Source organism: Cydia amplana, chromosome 24 (genome assembly GCF_948474715.1).
Source record: "Cydia amplana chromosome 24, ilCydAmpl1.1, whole genome shotgun sequence".
Taxonomy (NCBI): Eukaryota; Metazoa; Arthropoda; class Insecta; order Lepidoptera; family Tortricidae; genus Cydia; species Cydia amplana.
In genome coordinates this window covers 3,670,203-3,689,607 of record NC_086092.1, presented here as the reverse complement: position 1 = coordinate 3,689,607, position 19,405 = coordinate 3,670,203, and the positions used below count along the sequence as shown (strand labels likewise).

Below are 19,405 nucleotides of genomic sequence, written 5' to 3'. Positions count from 1 at the left end.
ATGTCAGTTGTCAGCGCTGTCAATGACATGTGCAGTGAGGCCAGTGAGTAAATAATACGTTTTGGGAGCGCACCGCGCACGTATTCAGGAGGAGATAAGAAAGTAATTTAAATAGATTATTTGTCACTAACAGTACATTGCTACAATAATCAGTAAGGTGGTAATCAGACCGACAATGTCAAATGAATAATATGATATTATTAATATGTAATAAAAGTTTATTTCTGAAAGATACCATAGTATCTAATTTTCATAAGCAATAACAAAACGTCATAGCCATAACAATCGATTATTGATTACTCTACATATCGACTGAATCAATCCGCTCGTTTCAGATTTTTGTTTACTTATAAATCGTCATCAATAGAATCGATTATATGGCTTTTGTAAATTTCATCAAGAATCGAAAAAAATGTTTCTAATAACTCTCAGTTACCTTACGGTACTCAATTTTTTTACCTATATGCCTATATGAAGATTTTATTACTTGTTTATTATCAATCAAATATTATCTTTGGACGTAAATCTATGATGGTCCAGCAGATCTTGTCAGTAGAAAAAGGCGGCAAATTTGAAAAATGTAGGCGCGAAGGGATATATCCCATAGAAAATTTGAATTTCGCGCCTTTTTCTACTGACAAGATTTGCTTCACCATCTTATATTTATGGTACCTAGGCGGTATTCTAATTCCTTAAGATTATCTACAGTAAATTAAAATATAGAAAAACTTCGGCGCACGTGTTGCTACTTTTTTAAATATCGCAAATGAAAGAGACGCAGCTCTACCTACAACGTCATTAAAATCACGAAGTTAATTGCTGTCAGCCCGGACGCGATTCGTGGAAAATTGCGTCACACAGCTATCAATTAGTATCTTTTGTGCTATAATCTTGTTTAATCCCTTAATAATTGATTTGGATTAGGTGTACTCATTAATTTACCTATGGGCAAACAGGACAAACAAACGTATCATTATATAATATGTACTTAAGAGCCGCAAAGTTTAGTCCAAGCTAAATTAAAGATTAGTCTAACTTTACTGCACACTGGGATGCTGTCCGTCTGTATGACTTTAGCATAAAGCATAAAGGTACCTAAACTTATTTAACCATAACTATTTTTTTTATTGCAGCTAGATGTTTAACTTTTTTATTGGCGCTGGGAGCCACTATGGCGACGTACCACCCCTTCGAGGGTGTGGACCCCAATACCCTCTCCTGCGACCCCGAGGGTCAGGTATGTACCATATAACTTAACCATAATATTTTACATACTGAGGGCCTACAGCGAAAAACAAAAATCTATTACTCTTGCCCATTTTTTGGCTCCCAGAGGTTGAGGGCGTGGAATCGATTCAAAAATTAATCGATAGATCGCTTTATCGCGTCGACATCGGACATCCCTACTTTTACTTGTCAAAACGGTTGTCAAAGCGTTTTGACCATGTTTTGACTATTACTGCTACTAACCGACTAAATTGCGTATATTGTTTACGGTATGTTTTCGGCTATTTCAAAACATGTTTTCAAATTAGTTGTATTTCATGTGCTGCCCATTCTGTTGATAAGTGAATGTACTGTAGCTTCCCGAAGTTCCCGATAAAAATGGGTTCGTTTACAGACGCTGAGGAAGAAAAATTAATAAAAATGGTCATATCTCATGATATTTTATATAATGCGTCTCATGCAAACTATAAAAGTAATTTAATTAAGGACAATGTGTGGAAGCAGATTGGAAAGGAGTTGAACAGAAATGGTGAGTACATTTTCGTATCCAAATAACTCTAAAATTTAAGTTAAATTGTAACATGATTGTTCGATTGGGGTAAAAAATAACATATCTTTATTTTGTTAAGTTTATTTGACAGTTTTTCTCTTAACAAAAGCACGAAAACGAGTGAAATTAACTATGTTTACAATTGTGTTTGATATACGAAATAGTAGAGAGATGAGAAGTAGAGTCAGCAATAAAAGTGTGTTACAAAAACATTTAACACTTGTTAACTACCAACCTTTTGCTTGCAGGTGGAGATTGTAAAAAGAAATGGAAATGCATAAGAGACACCTACCACAGATATAAAAAGAAAATAAGAGCTACGGGTGCCGTTCCAAAACAAACAAAAGATCGGAGACATATTTTATTATCGTTTCTGGACAGCTTTCCCCCGCAACCAAGATCAGGAGGGGGCTATGGCGGAGGTCCCCAAGAATTATTGGAAGAAGAAAATCATTGGCAAGAGGGTGAAATACAGAATACGGAACTAAGTAATGATTCGGACGCACACATGTTAATGCCCGATATAATTATAAAAGAAGAATACAATGAATCAGATGTACACATGTTCGGTATTTCAGAAAGTAATGGGCCTAAGAAAAAAGTACCTAAACGGACAAATAGCGATGACCCATTGCAAGAAAGAGACAAAGAACAGAGTACCTTATTTAAGAACAATAGGAAGAAGGGAGATGACATAGATTTGTTTTGCCGGCATCTTGAAGAAGTGCTGCGGAATCTACCTCCAATAGAGAAGGCGAAAGCGAAACTGGAAATGAGTAATATTCTGTCGAAATATGAGATTTTGGTGGCAACTAAGTTTGAGAGACTAAGTTATTCGTCGGTGTTAAATTTTTCAACGGATTTAGAGACATCCGCAGACAACTCGCATTCAGATATGCCAAACAATGATCAAACGGATTAACCGTTCATATATATGTGGTGGTCAAATCACGGTTCAAACCTTAATTGTGCTGTGTAGAGCAGGAAAAGTTTGGTCTCGAAAAAAATGCAAAAAGATTACTAAATATCTGTGATGCGGAGCGATAAAAGTCATGTGACGAGAAAAGTATTACGAATTGATGTGGAGGGAAGTAACGGGAGAGGAAAACCGAGTTTACACATTAACTGCCAGCGACTCGCTAGGCGAGTTCATTGTTCGTAGGCTCTTTTCGCTACATACGGTTTTTCCCGTGTTATCGGCTACGCTCGAAGCGCGTAGCTCGCGCTGGCACTGAATGTGTTAAAGATGGACGGACTGTGTGAGAGATGATATGAAACGAACGCAAGTGAATGATGAGATGACGGCTGAGAAAGAGGTATGGGAGAAAAAGACATGCTGCGGCGACCCCAAGTGAATGGGATAAGGGCAAGCAAATGATGAGACACAGACTAGAGGTTAACTAATATGGAGATCATTTAAATACTTATGCGACTCCAGATCTACAACAGGGATGTTGCGGATGCCGATTTGTTGACATCCGCGGACGCGGATGTCAAGATAGGTACTTAAAAAACTTCAAATATGACATTTTAGTCATTTTTATTTCATAAAACCGGCCAAGTGCGAGTCGGACTCGCGTTCTAAGGGTTCCGTACATTATGTCCCACTCACGATTGACTGCTCATTTCTAATAGGTTTTTTGGTTAATGACTAAATTACCTAGCAGTCTAGCATTAACGCCGATGCTAAGACGTTCCTGTACCGACCTGTTCCACACCCGCATCCGCATTAAACTCCGCATCGATTTTATGCGGATGCGGATGCAGATGCGAATGTTGAAAATAATGCGGCAGTTCCGCGGTTGCGGATGCGGATATTCGCAACATCCCTGATCTACAATAGATCTACATAAGAGATAGCTAGAAGAACAGTCAGGACTAGAAAGGCTTTAAGTAATGCCTATTGAAAACCTAAATAGGTCATGAAAAATTTTTTTGACATGCACTTCTGGACATATGGAAGCGAAACCTGAGGGCCTACCGCGAAAACCGAAATTCGCAAATTGCGGGGATCTTTCTCTTTTACTCCAATGAAGGCGTAATTAGTATGACAGAGAAAGATGCCCGCAATTTGCGAACTTCGTTTTTCGCGGTATAGCCCTGGACTTTATGAACCGAAATTTGCAAATTGCGGGGATCTTTCTCTTTTACTCTAATGAAGGCATAATTAGAGTGACAGAGAAAGTTGCCCGCAATTTGCGAACTTCGTTTTTCGCGGTTATATGAGGAGGAGGATAAGATAATGTTGTCAGTGATGCCAGTTGGAAAATTAAGAAATAAAATGTACAAAGACAAAAGTGTTTTAATTTTTATTATTTAAGTTTTTATTGTCCTTTGTTTAAAAAATCCTATATATTTTATTAAATTGTACAACAGGACTTAATCGCGTATCTAAGTTTTAAGATTTACCTCCGATGTTTCGAGGACGGCGTTGTCCCCATGGTATGCGATTAAGTCCCGTTGTACCTACAATTTAATAATGTGTAAAAATCGTGAATTAACAGTTTAAAAGTTCAATAAAAAAAACAAACTCAAAAGAAAGTACCATAGCTCACAGCAAATTATGTTCATCAGCCAACTTGAGTAAACAACTCAAAATTTGCACATAATTACTTTATTTCTCTTACGGATAAAATGCAACTTTGTCATTTGTATTTGAAGAATAAAGAGGTCCTTTACAAGTTGGTGCGGTCAAATAGGTATTTTCAAATCAGCAATGACACCACAAGAACTTATGGGCCATTGTCTATGATAAGGGACCTTATTGTCGATGGCGCTTACGCCGCACAGCGTCGCGCGGCATTGTATTTATATCGGAGCATCGTTAATAATGGCGTAAGCGCCATCGACAATAAGGTCCCTTTTCATAGATAGCGTCACATATGTGTCCTCAAGATTGCTTATTAGGTACATTTTTGACCGAATTGTGATTAAAAAAGCGGTAGGTACGATTTATCAAAAATCTACACTCCTTGAACTCCACTCCTCCGCGATTTCGTCGCTTCGGTGCAAGTACCTAAGTACATGCGGCCCACACCAAATTTGGTGTGTAGCCATAGTAGTTAACTGCCGCGCACCGCTACGAGCTACGGAACGGACGCCTGCTCGCGCTTGCGCCACCTTGCGGTCATATCTGTCGCAATACTCTGTGATTCTATTGTAATTTCTGGATATATGTAGCGCTGTTGGTTTTCCATGTACTAAAATAAAATAAACGCGTTTTGTTAATAGAGAGTGAATCTTCTGTACCTTCTATTACCTACTTAATATTTGTGACGTCCCACGGGTAAAGGTACCTTATGGCGGTTGGCGCCTAAGCTATTATTAACTTAACGCCGCTCCAATACAATTGCGGTGCTATGCGACGTAAGCGCCAAGTGCCATAAGGTACCTTTTCCCGTGGAACGTCACATTTATTCTGTGCTATTGTTTCAGATCTTCCTCCTGCTCCCTCACAGCGAAGATTGCGACAAGTTCTACATATGTGCTCACGGACAGGAAATTCTGTTCCAATGTCCCGAGGGCACCATCTTTGATTTTGAATTACAGGTTAGTTACCAACATTTAGGGCGCGTGTACACGGTGCCGCCTCCGCGCCGATACCGCACCGCCGCCGCACGCATGGGCTCGTGTACACGGTACCGCCTCCGCGCCGACACCGCACCGCCGCCGCACTTCCCCGCTATGGAGGCGCGCGGAGGCGGTGCGGTGTCGGCGCGGAGGCGGGCTTTAAAACGCGTCTCGTGTACATAGCGCGGAAGTGCGGCGGCGGTGCGGTGTCGGCGCGGAGGCGGCACCGTGTACAGGCGCCCTTACACGGTTATCATCAAGCCTAGCTCATATTTGGTCTTACTTTTATCAAAGAGAATTGATTGTAACAGAGCGGTAAAGTCTAAGAAAAAAACGTGCCCTTTAGTTTGACATCCAAAACAGATGGCGCTGTAGGTACTGCACCAAATGTCTTGCGGTCAATGAATTGTCAAATGCCAACTTAAGACAATCAGGAGTTACCGCAAAATGCGTCCAAAGTTAAAACGGCCGTTTTTGTTTTGAGTTTATAGATTGACGAATCCAGCAACATAGAAACTAGTTTGATGTATTTAAAAGGTACTTTTAATACAAGATACAGTACGTAGCGGCCCCCTTTTTTTATAAATATCCTTCGTCAAATTGAAATAATCACGATTATTTAGCAGTGGCGCTAGTGTGCACGTTGATGGGCTCTTAAGCATTAGTTTTTGAGTTATTTACCTAATTTTGAATGTCCCGCAGGGTTGTGAATGGTCCTGGGCTGCTAAATGCCAGCTTCGTAATCCTAATAAGGAAGATTCCATTGAGGAATCTTTCGAGGGTTCCGGAGACAGCAGCGAGGACCTTTGGTCTTCGAAGGACAACCCTAAGATCGGTAAGGAAAAAAAAACAACGGGTTGCAATCCGGGAGTGCCGGCAGAAGTGAAAACTCAATGACTAGTGCAAAATGTCTGCAGCACTATGTATAATTGAGGTTAACGCCATCTAGCGTTATTTCGTCGCATTACTTGAAACCCCTAAGCACATCACTGTTAGTACTCGAGTTATATTATTTATTACCAGTTAGAGGGAAACTCACTAGATGGCATTTAAATCAATAAAGAAAAACTCAATGACATTGTAACAGTTTTTCGATCGTTCGTGTCCGTCTTACGGTCACGTGATCGTCTTACGCTGTCTCGAGTTTAACATTTTTTCCCCACCTCAAAGAGTGCACAGCGCCGCTAAAGAAGTTTTCACTTCAATAATACGTCAATGTGGAGAAGAGCGTTCTATAGGCCCTTCATGCTCTTTCGTCCAGTGGCGTAGCGCGAACTAATCTAGCCGTGGGCAAAATCGCGTCTGCGAAGCCCTTTTATTTCACTGTGCCCGAAGGGGCTTCGCGCGTCTTGGGGCGCGAGGCCGTGAGGCCCTCTGTTCCGTGGCAGAACCTGCATACCGGGTTTTGTTTCTTAGCCTGCTGGATGTTAAGTTATCAGAGCCAGTTTGTTAACTCTGTTACCTAATTCCAGGTATTCTCGATTTGCTGAGCGGAGCTGACGTGAAACCGACGGAGGCCCAGAACTTCCGAACCATCATGGACTGCGAGAGCCCAGCGTCTGCTGCCAAGCAGCTGCCATACAGGTTAGTAAGAAGAAACGCTTATTTTTATTTTAATACTAGCGGTAGCGACCCGCCCCGGCTACTCACGGGTTAACAAATTATACATAAACCTTCCTCTTGAATCAGTCTATATGAAAAAAAACCGCATCAAAATCTGTTGCGTAGTTTTAAAGATCTAAACATACATAGGGACAGACAGACAGCGGGAAGCGACTTTAGTTTTATACTATGTAGTTATTCTATTTACCTTGGGTTTTTAATTCGGGATGAACTGAACACCAGCGCTGGGACAGGAAATTTTGTTAACTAACCTCTCTATTACTCTTGCATATTCGAGTAATAAAGAGGCAGTTAGCCGAGTTACGATTTCGCGTTTCCCGGTAGGCCCTTTGTAAACAAACCGCCTTGATGTATCAATGTCATATTTTATTGTCTGTGAAAACCTGTCAAAAACAGTTTAAGGTACATTGTGTATAATTAAGTTACTCTATAGTATACAATGGCTGCGTTCTGCTGGCGGCAAAACATCGCAGTAATACGCCCCTATTCTAGCGAATGTTTCATTACACTGATTTAAACATTCACGATTTTTACACATTACCTATCAAATTGTACAACGGGACTTAATCGCGTATCTAAGTTTTAAGATTTACCTCCGACGTTTCGAGGACGGCGTGTCCCCGTGGTCTCGGAGAAGACTGACTAAACAAGACCAAGTGCGGGTAGTTCGAAAAACTCGCGCGGTTAGAAGATGCTGTCAACTTAAGCCAGTCTTCTCCGAGACCACGGGGACAACGCCGTCCTTGTAAAGTCGGAGCATAGAGAAATATAGTAAGACAAGAGTGCTCACTCCATACATCAGTTCAGACTATTAATTTCAGTGTCTACATCTAGCATCGAGTAGCGGAACTATCAGTACTGCTACTTGACAATAGATGTAGCACCGACCGGAAAGTCTTATCTCAACACCATAAGACTTTCCGGTCGGTGCTACATCTATTGTCAAGTAGCACTACTGATAGTTCCGCTACTCGATGCTAGATGCTAATAGTCTTTTTGGCACTAAAACTGATGTATGGAGTTAGCACTCTATGTATTTTTTCCTCTATGGTCGGAGCGGAGGTAAATCTTAAAATTAGATACGCGATTAAGTCCCGTTGTACAATTTGATAATGTTTCATAGTTATATTTGATGTATTTCTTTCTCCAGAGGAGACTGCCAGCGTTACTGGCGGTGCTCGAACGGAGTCCCGCAGGCCGCCTACTGTTCCGACGGGTTGTTCTTCAACGAACGCACGCAACAGTGCGACTTCGAGGCCAACAGCCAATGCGTCGACAGCCAGCACAACGAGCTGGCCGGGGAGTTTATCGAGTACAAATAATTTGACTTTTCTGTGAGAGTTTGGAAGACATTTTATAAAACTACTACATATAATCATAGAGAAACATAAGTAAAGAAAGAGTGGTGACTCCATACATCAGTTTTGATACCAAAAAGACTATTAATTTCAGTGTCTACATCTAGCATCGAGTAGCGGAACTATCAGTACTGCTACTTGACAATAGATGTAGCACCGACCGGAAAGTCTAATGCTCAACAACATCCGGTCGGTGCTACATCTATTGTCAAGTAGCAGTACTGATAGTTCCGCTACTCGGTGCTAGATGTAGACACTGAAATTAATAGTCTTTTTGGTATCAAAACTGATGTATGGAGTGAGCAATCTATGTATTTTTTCTCTATGACTGCAGTCAGCAGCAGAAGTTGCTAAGTAGGCGTGGTGTTCAAAAGTACCTTGACACGCTCTGATTCTCTTAACAATAAAGCCGCGTCAAGATAATTTTGAACACGTCGCCCGCTTAGCAACTTCTGCTGCTGACTGTACATATGATTATAGAGAAACACACAACAACATTATGTACTCATGAATGAACCTCCAGGTCTGTTTCTTAAGTATGTTAAGTACACTACATTGTACTAAAAATCCATTTGTATTATGTGACTGTTTGTGTTCTAAATAAATTAAAAATAAAAAACATAAGTAAAGAAAGAATGGTAGCTCCATACAACAGTTTTCTTACCAAATCGCGAGTTATTTCGTAGTCGACATCTAGCGTCAAGTAGCGGACATTATCAGTTCTGCTAGTTGACAATAGATGTCGCGGCAAAGTAAAACTAATGCTCAACAATTTTCAGGTAATAGTATAACCGGATGCACCGGAACTCTATTTTCAACTCCTGCCTATAATATTAGTTGTAAATTGTTTCAGTAGTAGGTACATTTCGTCAGTAGCGACACTTGTGATATCTGGTGTCAAGTAGCGGTACTGATAGTTCCACTACTTGACGTTAGATGACGAAATAACTCGCGTTTTAGGAAGAAAACTGATGTATGGAGTTACCTCTTTCTTTACTTATATTTCTCATGATATAATTATATGTCAGACACTACTACATTAAATACGTCGCACCACATTCTCGTTTCATAATGAAAACATCAAATATACCTATATCTTATTCACGACGTAAAGTGTCTATGTCTAGTGGTCATCTAATGATCTTCCAACGTCAATAAACGATATTTTAGGAGCAATCTCTAACTAAATACTTGAATTTGTGTGAACATTCAATATTTTCACTAATTACCAAATGCTTTCATATAAATATGTGTAGTCTGTGCGGAAAACTCCACGACTCTTCTCTTGCCGCACATACTATTAGCTGAAAATGTGTTTTTTATATGAGCAATTTCCAAAAATAAATGAATTTGGAAATAGCCCCATGTATTACCTAAATGATCACACGAATTTATACTAGGCGATAATACAATTAAAGTATATAGTTAAGAAACTTTCTAAAAACCAATCGACGGGGCTATAGTCGTATTTTATTATAGTTTTGCGTTTTTTTTGTACAAAAATATGTTTTGTTGTATTCTTAACGCTATTAATAAATTGATGTGTAAAATAAGTCCATATAAGTAAATATTTCACTTTTCAAAGTATACATAAAAAAAATATTATAGTGCGTCAAGCAAATCTTGTCAGTAGCAATGTACTGCAAATTAAAGTAGGGTAACACCATGTAACACTCAAAGAGCAGAATTGCGCTAAGAAAAGCAGCAATGTACATCGAACCAAATGTGTTTATTTTTCCGCCCTTCATACGTCAGTTCGAGTGAATTATCATAACCTCAAATTTTAGTAATGTTTACCGTCAACGAGTATGATTGTACATTGCAGGCACCTTAGCTTTGCTTTAGGTCATGCATAATCTTCGTATTTAATGGTGACAGCAGAAATTTCTCTTGAAATAGAAACGATTCAGAATGTAAACAATAAGATGATGGCTGTCATTCACGATCCACATTCCACAGATAACACACAGATGACACGCGATTTTGGAATTATTCGAACACAGTGTTGCTAACCCGCGATTTTTCAAATTTGCCGCCTTTTACTACTGACAAGATTTGGTTGAACCAGTATAGGTCATTTTATTAGATGTACCTATTTAACTTGGTATTAATAGATTTGTCGTATCTGTGATGAGTAAGAAAAACAAAAAAATAAATAAAAAAAATTGTACAATAAATATTTCAAAACGACAATACGACAGCCATGATTTCGAGTACATATTATTCGCAGAAATTTCGATGATTCGCAGAATTTCTGATGAAAATTGTATTTTCGTTGAATATTTACACTTCGTGATCAATAGTTTTAAGTTTAGTGCTGGTTTCACTATTGTATTGTTTTTTTAATAATAAACATTTGTAAATAAATATATAGTTTTGTTAATTGCCCTTAGTTTATCGAAATAAAAGCAGATTTGAAGTTGGATTTTTAATTCCCTTGTGTATGCACAAATGTATTTAAAATAATGGTAAGAGGGTAAGTTGTTAGTCATCAACATAAAATAAATATGTAGTCTGTGCGGGCATAGAGAAATATAAGTAAAGAAACAGTGGTACCTATGCTAGTTGATAATAGATGTCGCTGCAAAGTAAAACTTTAGGTAATGCTCAACAATTTTCAGCTAATATTATAACCGGATGCACCGGAAGTCTATTTTCAACTCCTTCTGTTTATAATATTAGTTGTAAATTGTTTTAGTAGTACATTTTTCGTCAGTAGCGACACTTGTGATATCTGACGGTCTAGCATGAGTTGCGTTCTCGCGCGCGACTCCATACATCAAGCGCGACTTCAAGTATGGACTCGCGCACGAGAACGCAACTTATGCTAGACCGCCTGGTGTCAAGTAGCGGTACTGATAGTTCCACTACTTGTCGTTAGATATCGACTACGAAATATCATAATTCGCGTTTATGTTACCACTCTTTCTTTACTTATATTTCTCTATGGTGCGGGTAGAGACGATCGAATCGTGGAATGTAGGTATGGGGTTGGGGTCTAATACGTTCCACGACCCTTCTCTTTCCGAACAGACTCTATAACTAAAGGTTTAGGTATAAAAATAAGCGTTATTTAAAAAAACGATTTTATAGCTTTATTTGTATATAAGTGACTGTATAAGTGGAATACAGCTGCATACATTTGCCTGAATTGCCAACTTTCTTTACAATTGAAATAACTTACATTAATTCTTTAAATATGAAATATCTGTTCTCAAAGTTTCTGACCGCATCTGTCGGATAATTATTATTCCCGTAGTGGCATCAAACAAAGTTACAAATGCCTTTATTGCGTAGGGTACATAGGGTGACTGCTATATAGCAGTTATTGGCCACTACATAATAGTAATTGCAGGCCAAATGGCCACTCTTAAGAATAAGGCTTCAATTGGCTTGTTTCTTATTTGATAGGAGTGGCCAATTACTATTTATGTACCTAGTGGGTGGAACTTTGAAAAATTATACCTACTGTGTTGAATTAATTAAAAGATACAACAAATTTGAAATTGTAGGAAGGTCAGATGTCAATCGCTTTCGTAAAAACTAGTGCCTACCTCAATTCTTAGGATTAGTTGTCAAGCGGACCACAGGCTCCCATGAGCCGTGGCAAAATGCCGAGATAACGCGAGGAAGAAGATTAACCTGGAGTCAGTTCATATGGCCGATGACGGCGATGCCGCCCTGCCCTCTCTTGGCGATGCTTATGCAACTCATGCAAGTGCGGTTAGTTCGAAAAACTCGCGTTACATTCTACGACTGCCGGGCTAGCACATGATTGGCGCGACAGTATCTCGCGGCGAGATAGACTATCCGTCACTATTTTATTAACACACAAAAAGAAGGGTAGTCTATCTCGCCGCGAGATACTGTGGCGCCAATCATGTGTTAGGCCTACTGTTCTCTTTCCAAACAGACACTATATGGATGAAAGGTGCAAAGGGTTTTCTGACCCCCATATTTTTTTTTATTTCTCGCTTATTTACTGAAAATTTGGTTAGTATACTGGGTCAACCAAATCTTGTCAGTAAATAGGAACAAAAAAAAACTATACTCATCCTTTTCTTTTGGGTGCTAGTACTAGTGTTAGACAAAGATAGTATGATTCTCTCTGTCTCTTTGTTTGAACTCAAACAGACCTTTGACACACTATAATAAAATTATTGTAAACTATACCAATCAAATCAATTTTTGTGTATTATGGCTCCATCAGGGCTTGATGATTCCGCCAGTGTCGAGGTTGGATAACACACGGCCAGTATGATAAAGATCGTCGGTGATGTATAGACGGTGTTCGGTAGAGTATCCATCCACCCTACAAACAAACACAAGCAATTCAACCTACGGACAACACAACTACTTCCAATTGTTAAAGACGTCACAAACCAGACAACGTTTATTGTATATATATATATATATTATTAAGGTTATAATAACGTTTACTAGACCCATCACCTGTCAGAATGTTCATAATTCACAGTTTGAACTCATTCTTAGTTAGGAATTTATTTAAAATACCACCAAATGTGGTATAAACTAGGGTTAGCAGGAAGTTAATATTTATAGGACGGCTTATCTCACGTGGGAGAAAATCATATATTGGATAACGTATTAAGGGGCATTCCAGAAGTATATGGGTAGTGGTACCTTCGTCCAGTCCACACTCACAGATAGAGCTATCCCTTATTCGGCTCTTGGCCAGGCGCACTGGCGAACAAATATGTCCAAGTCGTAATCTGATAATATTCGAGGTAACAACCTTAGAATAGCCTTTGTGCTTGAAGAACCAGGGTTTAGGAGGGATATTTGGCTGTATGTTACCGTAATGTTGACCCTTGGCTCTACGTGAGAGCTGCCATAATTTATTCCATTTTTCAAATAGAAGACATCTTATCGAAGATCTTATGTCGCGAGTAAAGCATTTTTGGTCAGAAGCGAAGCTCTGGTGTATGGCAGCTTTAGCACATTGGTCCACGACCTCGTTGCCCGTTATGCCTGAATGGCTAGGGATCCATGCCAACACTACTTGCAAATTGGCATCATGGCATTCTCTAAGTTTATCTTTTATTTTTAAGGTTAGGTAGAAGTTATCCTTGGAGTGAAATGGTAGTCTCTTCAAATCCTGTAGGCAGCTCAGGGAATCAGTCAAGATTATACTTTTGTCTTGATTGTGCGATTTAATGTAGGTGATAGCTTCATATAGAGCGACTGCTTCGCCAGTAAATATTGAGGCTTGTGGAGGGCTTTTATTATTGAGTACTATTTTATATTTTGGGATCCATACCGCTGATCCTACGGATTCTCTTGGGTTTATTTTAGAGGCATCTGTGTAGACCTGTAGCCATCCCTTAAATTGACTGTCCATAATTTGGTTAAATACAGTGTTTGCATTGGGTGTTTTTTTAGAAATTCCCAAGTCTAGGACGACTGTGGGTTGAAAAACTAAAGTGTCGTAATTAAAGCAGAATATTTGATTCTTGTCAAATTGGTAATAATTTATATTGCAATACTTTTTGTAAGCTTTAATTAATGGGGGGAGTTCTTTATTTTTCCAGTACTTAGAGACAGGAGATATATCCAGTAGGGCTTTACATTTTGCTAACAGTGGATGATTCTCATATTGTGTTATATTTATGAAAAATCTGTCGGCCAAATACTGTCTGCGCAATATAAGAGGGGGATCTAGACATTCCACTTGCAGAGCATTTGTTGGAGATGACCTCATTGCACCAGTCACAATTCTCAGGCACTTAGCCTGAATTCTATCCAGTTTGCCCAGTGCTTTCATATTACAGGGTTCCAAAATGAAACTAGCATAGTCAAAGTGGCTTCGAACTATAGCATTATATAGAATTTTCTGGGTGTACGGATGAGCCCCCCAGCGTACGCCAGACAGTGAGCGCATAGCATTAACACTTATTTCGCATTTTTTTGCAATATAGTCCAGATGGGGTTTACCAGTCATTTTAGTACTCTAGTAAACTATACCAATACTGCAAACAAAGATAATGACTGCAAAAACATGGCAAAAACAAAACGTTTTGACGTTTAGTGACAGACTTAAAATAGCGTTCATAAACCAACCACTACATCCAGGAGTAGCAGTTTTTAAAGTTTTCTTACTATTATAATATTAATAGACATTAAAAATAATTGAATTTCTGATTTCATATAACATAAAATGTAAAAAAATTATAGACACATAGGTCTTATTATATTTTTATTTTTTTGAATTAGTAAAGTCAAAACTGTTTATTGCTAATGCTTGGATTGCTTGGGTTAGTTAGGTTTCGAAACGTTCACTTAAGTGCAAACACTGCAGCGATTATTAGCGAATTATTTATTTATTTATTATAAATACTTTCTAATCTAATAGTTATTGTGTAGTATATTGTTTGTTGCGAACTACCGATTTGTATTTCATACCCAGTGACGCTATAAATCCGTGCTAATTGCTATACTTCACAATAAAAATGTCCGATCCGGAGGTTGAAGTTCCTTCCACGTTTAAGAAGAGAACCATTAAGAATAGAGGAGGTAGAAAGCGTAAAACTTCCAGTTCAGAAGGTAAAATATGTTTTAAGGCTGTAATCATAAGTTTCTTTTGATATGAAAAATGTTTGAGGTTATGTTTTGGTTTTCAACTTTCAAGGGCTTATGAAATGTTTTAGACAGCTCATAGGTCATAGAGAGATCTGAGGATCTACCGCCAGCATCAAAAATCGTTATCTGTTTCTCTATCTTGCATATTCCAGCGACAGAGAGGCAGATAACAACCTTTTAGTTTTTTTTAAATTTCTTTTTTTTTTAGAAAAGAACAGTTCAGATTCGGATGAACAGACCGTTGTTTTACCTACGAAGAGACCTCAGAAGGCCAACCCTAACGTACAGTCTACGGGCACGAAGAGGCAGAGGCCTGAGATACATGATGATAGCAGTGATGATGAGGATAAAGTAAGTAATTGTGACGTTATCTATGAAAAGGGACCTTATTGTCGATAGCGCTTAAGCCTTTGTTAACGATGCTCCGATATAAATACAATGCCGCGCGACGCTGAGCGGCGTAAGCGCCATCGACAATAAGGTCCCTTTTCATAGGTAATGCCCCAATTTAGTAAGGGGACACATTCTTTAGTGTTCCACATTGACATAAGAGTAGAAACTTGATTATCAAAATTAATTGGGCCTGAGACCAGTTTGGGCGGGTTAGCCGGGCTCCGTCAGCTCAGGAAGTGAGAGGATGATTTTCACGTTTCATATGCCTAGGAATTATATGATCTGCCTGATTTTACGATTGGCCGCCAACCATGCATAGGTAAAAAGCTTCCAATTTAAAATAAAACATCAAAGTTTTTCTTGTCTAAGATTAAATGTGGCATTCTATTAGAGAATGGTCCTTATGTGTCATGTGCATTAGGTCCCTTCTCAGATGGAAAGCCACAAATAGTGGATAACAAGCAGATAATAAGTTTTAATTGAATATTAGCCATATTTTGAATGTTTTCAGCCAAAGCAGAACCTGACGCTATCGGTGCAGCAACAGCGAGAAAACGCCACCGCCACATATGAACTAGATACGGAAAGAGACCGGGACGCGCAGGCCATCTTCGAGAAAGCGCAGAAGATCAACGAGGAACTGCAGGGGCAGGCTGATGATAAGGTGGATACAGACTTTTTTATACAATGTTTTTCATGTTTGACAATCCTTTTGTTAAATTCCTAGAATTAAATTTGATTTGTATCATAATCCAATATTATTATGGAATAATAACATCGAAAAATTGCTCTGATAATTAGCTTAAGATTATATATATGTAATAACTAGTTACGGTTCATAAGTGCTGAGTAAGATCATTCTGTCAGTACGAGCGAGATGCATAGAAAGTATGTTACGTTGGTAGCCATATGTGTAAGTGGTATATGTGTACAAACGCAAAAGTTAGAAGTGACGAAAGGTGTACTTAGATGGTCTTGCCTGATATACATTGTTTCACAGGAGCCATTAATAATGTGTAGTTTTGTTGAACATAATTATTCTATTTAGTTAGCACAATAATGCCACCACTTCGATGCAAAACTGCCCATAATGACTATGGAGATTGCACTAGAAACAACTCTGAGCGAAATTACCATTCTGTTTTGTCTGAATTGAATGCATACGTCACTCTCAAACTGATTTGCGTTTACTGTAATTATGAAGTACTTAAAATATGCATTGTTTGCTTAGGTGTACCGAGGAATGAACAACTATGCACAGTACTACAAGAAGCGAGACACAGCTGCAGGCAACGCTAGCTCCGGATTAGTGCGAAAAGGTCCCATTAGGGCTCCGGCAAATTTGAGGGCCACTGTCAGGTAATATTGATTTATGTCATACTAGCGACCCGCCCTGGCTGCGCACGGGTTAACAAATTATTCATAAACCTTCCTTTTGAATCACTCTTATCTATTTAAAAAAAAGCTGCATCAAAATCCGTTGCGTAGTTTTAAAGATCTAAGCATACAGACAGACAGACAGCGGAAAGTGACTTTGTATTATACTATGTAGTGATGATGTCATATAATCATCTTAAGTTTTTAGCCCGCACAACATTATTTGCAGGACAAACATTGGTGATGGTGATTTTTTAAAATCCATACTAATATTATATATTTTTTTATTATTCCCATATATTTTTTAAGTTTCCAATGTATTGTGATAAAATGTTTATATTCTATCTAATTTTTTTTAAATTTATTTATTCAGAAATGGTCATAGCCATACATGGTTTATGTAGGTACATATTTTAAAGACAATAAGAATAGACCTATAGTTTCATAACAGAAAAAAAAAAACATATAAATAGGTCGTGGCTATTACTTAATCACATAAGTAATATTTAACTAGATTTGTTATAAAATTCAGCATGTGTCAAGAACCCTATTGAGTTTTTGTGGTCCAGATTAGAGGCCGGTCCCATATTGGGATACCCTCCTCCAATTGAGGGGGGATTTAAATCTTCTCTAGGCAGATGTAGCTTTATTTGACGTTCATAAGCGGATTGTAATATGCCTTCTTGAATAATAAACTATCTTTATCTTTAATTAACTTTGAATAGTAATTAAATTACTACATAGTATAAAACAAAGTCGCTTCCCTGTCTATATGTCTGTATGCTTAGATCTTTAAAACTACGCAACGGATTTTGATGCGGTTTATTTTAATAGATAGAGTGATTCAAGAGGAAGGTTTATGTATAATTTGTTAACCCGTGCGAAGCCGGGGCGGGTCGCTAGTTTTATATAAAATAAACAAAATATAGGGTAAAACTTTTTTTTTGTTTACAGATGGGACTACCAACCTGACATATGTAAGGACTACAAGGAAACCGGTTTCTGTGGTTTTGGAGGTGAGTTCAATCAGTACCAAAATTATGAAGAATAAAAGTACAGTCAGCGGCAATAGATTGTATAAAAAAATTCTTTTTCTACTCCCGTACTTTTATTTGTCATTTAAAGGGTCGTGCACACATCTTTAAACCCCTATCTTATAGTTGTCAAGACAAGTCTTTAGTCTATTCCCCAAAAAAGTATTTGTGCATACACGCAGTATCTTTTTGGCACTTTTACGATACTTCGTTTAATCACCACTTAAAAAATATTGTATGAAATACATTGTTGCCAACCTAATTTTAATTGTCATCTCTGACAGATGAGTGAACCATAGACATGTTTTTTTTATTTCATTCATACTTTTCCCGCCCGTACCCTCCATTCTTTGCTACTTCTTGAATGAAAAATATTTGTTAAATTTACAATTTTATTTCAAAGTAAGTGCTTGGTCGTAGAAAAAGTATTGTATGCAACTTTGTTTAACTGAGTCAAAAAATACTCGTGGCGTCTTTATTAACAATTTTCGGCTTCGCCTCAAATTGTTACTCACGCTACTCACCTTTTTTGACCACTCTTAAACAACGGTTGCATAAAATACTATTTCAAAATAATATTTTTATGTAAGTAATAAGTTAATAATATTAGGGCCCATGCACACCGCGCAAACACAAACGCTGTCACTCAGACGCCACATCATTGAAGTGTCAAAACCGAAGTTGAACTTTATGTATATGCACGTAGGTCGATGTTGCTCTGTGGTCTGTGACCGATTAATCGGTCTTTGGCGTTGGACCTACGGTGCGGTTTTATCGGTCATTGGCGTCCAAAAGGTTAAAGTGATAACTCTCAATAGGGATGATGACACATGTTGAATTTTATAACAAAATCTAGTAAAATAGATAGCAAACGAGCAATTTATCACAATAATGTGGATATTCAAATAAAATATTGAAAAATTACAAAAATACAGGACCTGAAAGTTTCAAAATTTAAGTTTTTTTAACTTCCAAAAACGATAAAAGTAAGGGTACCATTCGATTCCTTACATTTCATCCAAAAAAATATTGTATAGCAACTATATACATAAACGCAATATTTCACCGACAAAAACGCAATTTTCTTGTTTTGTCCATACTACAAGATGGGCGATGACGTCACGGCCCCTCGCCGTTTTGTATAGGGCGTTTCGCGAGTGAAGTGCGACTGTCGGCCTTTGACTACAATTTCTGACTTTTGTGTTACTTTAATGCAATGGGTCCCATATAGACATTTGATCCTAAAAACAAACCCGATCGATTGATACCATAAATGAAAATTAGCAGGGGTCGGACAAAAAGTGCGGATGACGTCAAACCACTTATAGGATGATTTCAAATAGTATTTTTGATTTTCATAAACAATTATCACTTATCATTTATCAACCTCTTTATTAAACAATATCGCCACTTGAAATGAGTAAGTACGTTTTTGACTGACACATTGTCAATCAGATGAACAATAAATTGACTTCGTTATTGTTTAGCTATTGTATCTTCACGATTATATTTAGCTAAAATGTATATTTACTAATGTATAAGAAAACGCTCTAAAATGTCATCTGTACTCGAATATTGTGGCAATTTTCCGTTTTTGGAGGTACGTGACAAACACGTATACTGCTCTTGCTGTAATCAAGATATACCAACGAAGAAATTTATTTTATTCACTA

At 38.1% G+C, this 19,405-nt stretch overlaps 3 protein-coding genes across 3 annotated transcripts in view; 2 read left to right on the top strand and 1 right to left on the bottom strand.

Annotated features, from left to right (window-relative positions):
• The window catches only part of LOC134659005 (uncharacterized), a 237,202-nt gene that overhangs the window by 214,492 nt on the left and 3,305 nt on the right, over positions 1-19,405 (top strand). The window contains exons 12-14 of the mRNA XM_063514611.1: positions 15,839-15,985; positions 16,553-16,680; positions 17,653-17,714. Coding sequence (XP_063370681.1) covers positions 15,839-15,985; positions 16,553-16,680; positions 17,653-17,714 — 337 coding nt within the window. The remainder of the gene's footprint in view (positions 1-15,838; positions 15,986-16,552; positions 16,681-17,652; positions 17,715-19,405) is intronic.
• Positions 1,125-8,292, top strand: LOC134658960 (peritrophin-1-like). The gene is made up of 5 exons (XM_063514567.1): positions 1,125-1,237; positions 5,213-5,326; positions 6,050-6,182; positions 6,820-6,931; positions 8,121-8,292. The coding sequence occupies exons 1-5, from the start codon at positions 1,172-1,174 to the stop codon at positions 8,290-8,292; spliced, it is 597 nt and encodes a 198-aa protein (XP_063370637.1). The 5' UTR covers positions 1,125-1,171.
• On the bottom strand, positions 12,510-13,690 carry LOC134658959 (uncharacterized). Its single transcript, XM_063514566.1, has 2 exons — positions 12,973-13,690; positions 12,510-12,640 (listed from the first exon to the last, which is right to left on the bottom strand). The coding sequence occupies exons 1-2, from the start codon at positions 13,688-13,690 to the stop codon at positions 12,510-12,512; spliced, it is 849 nt and encodes a 282-aa protein (XP_063370636.1).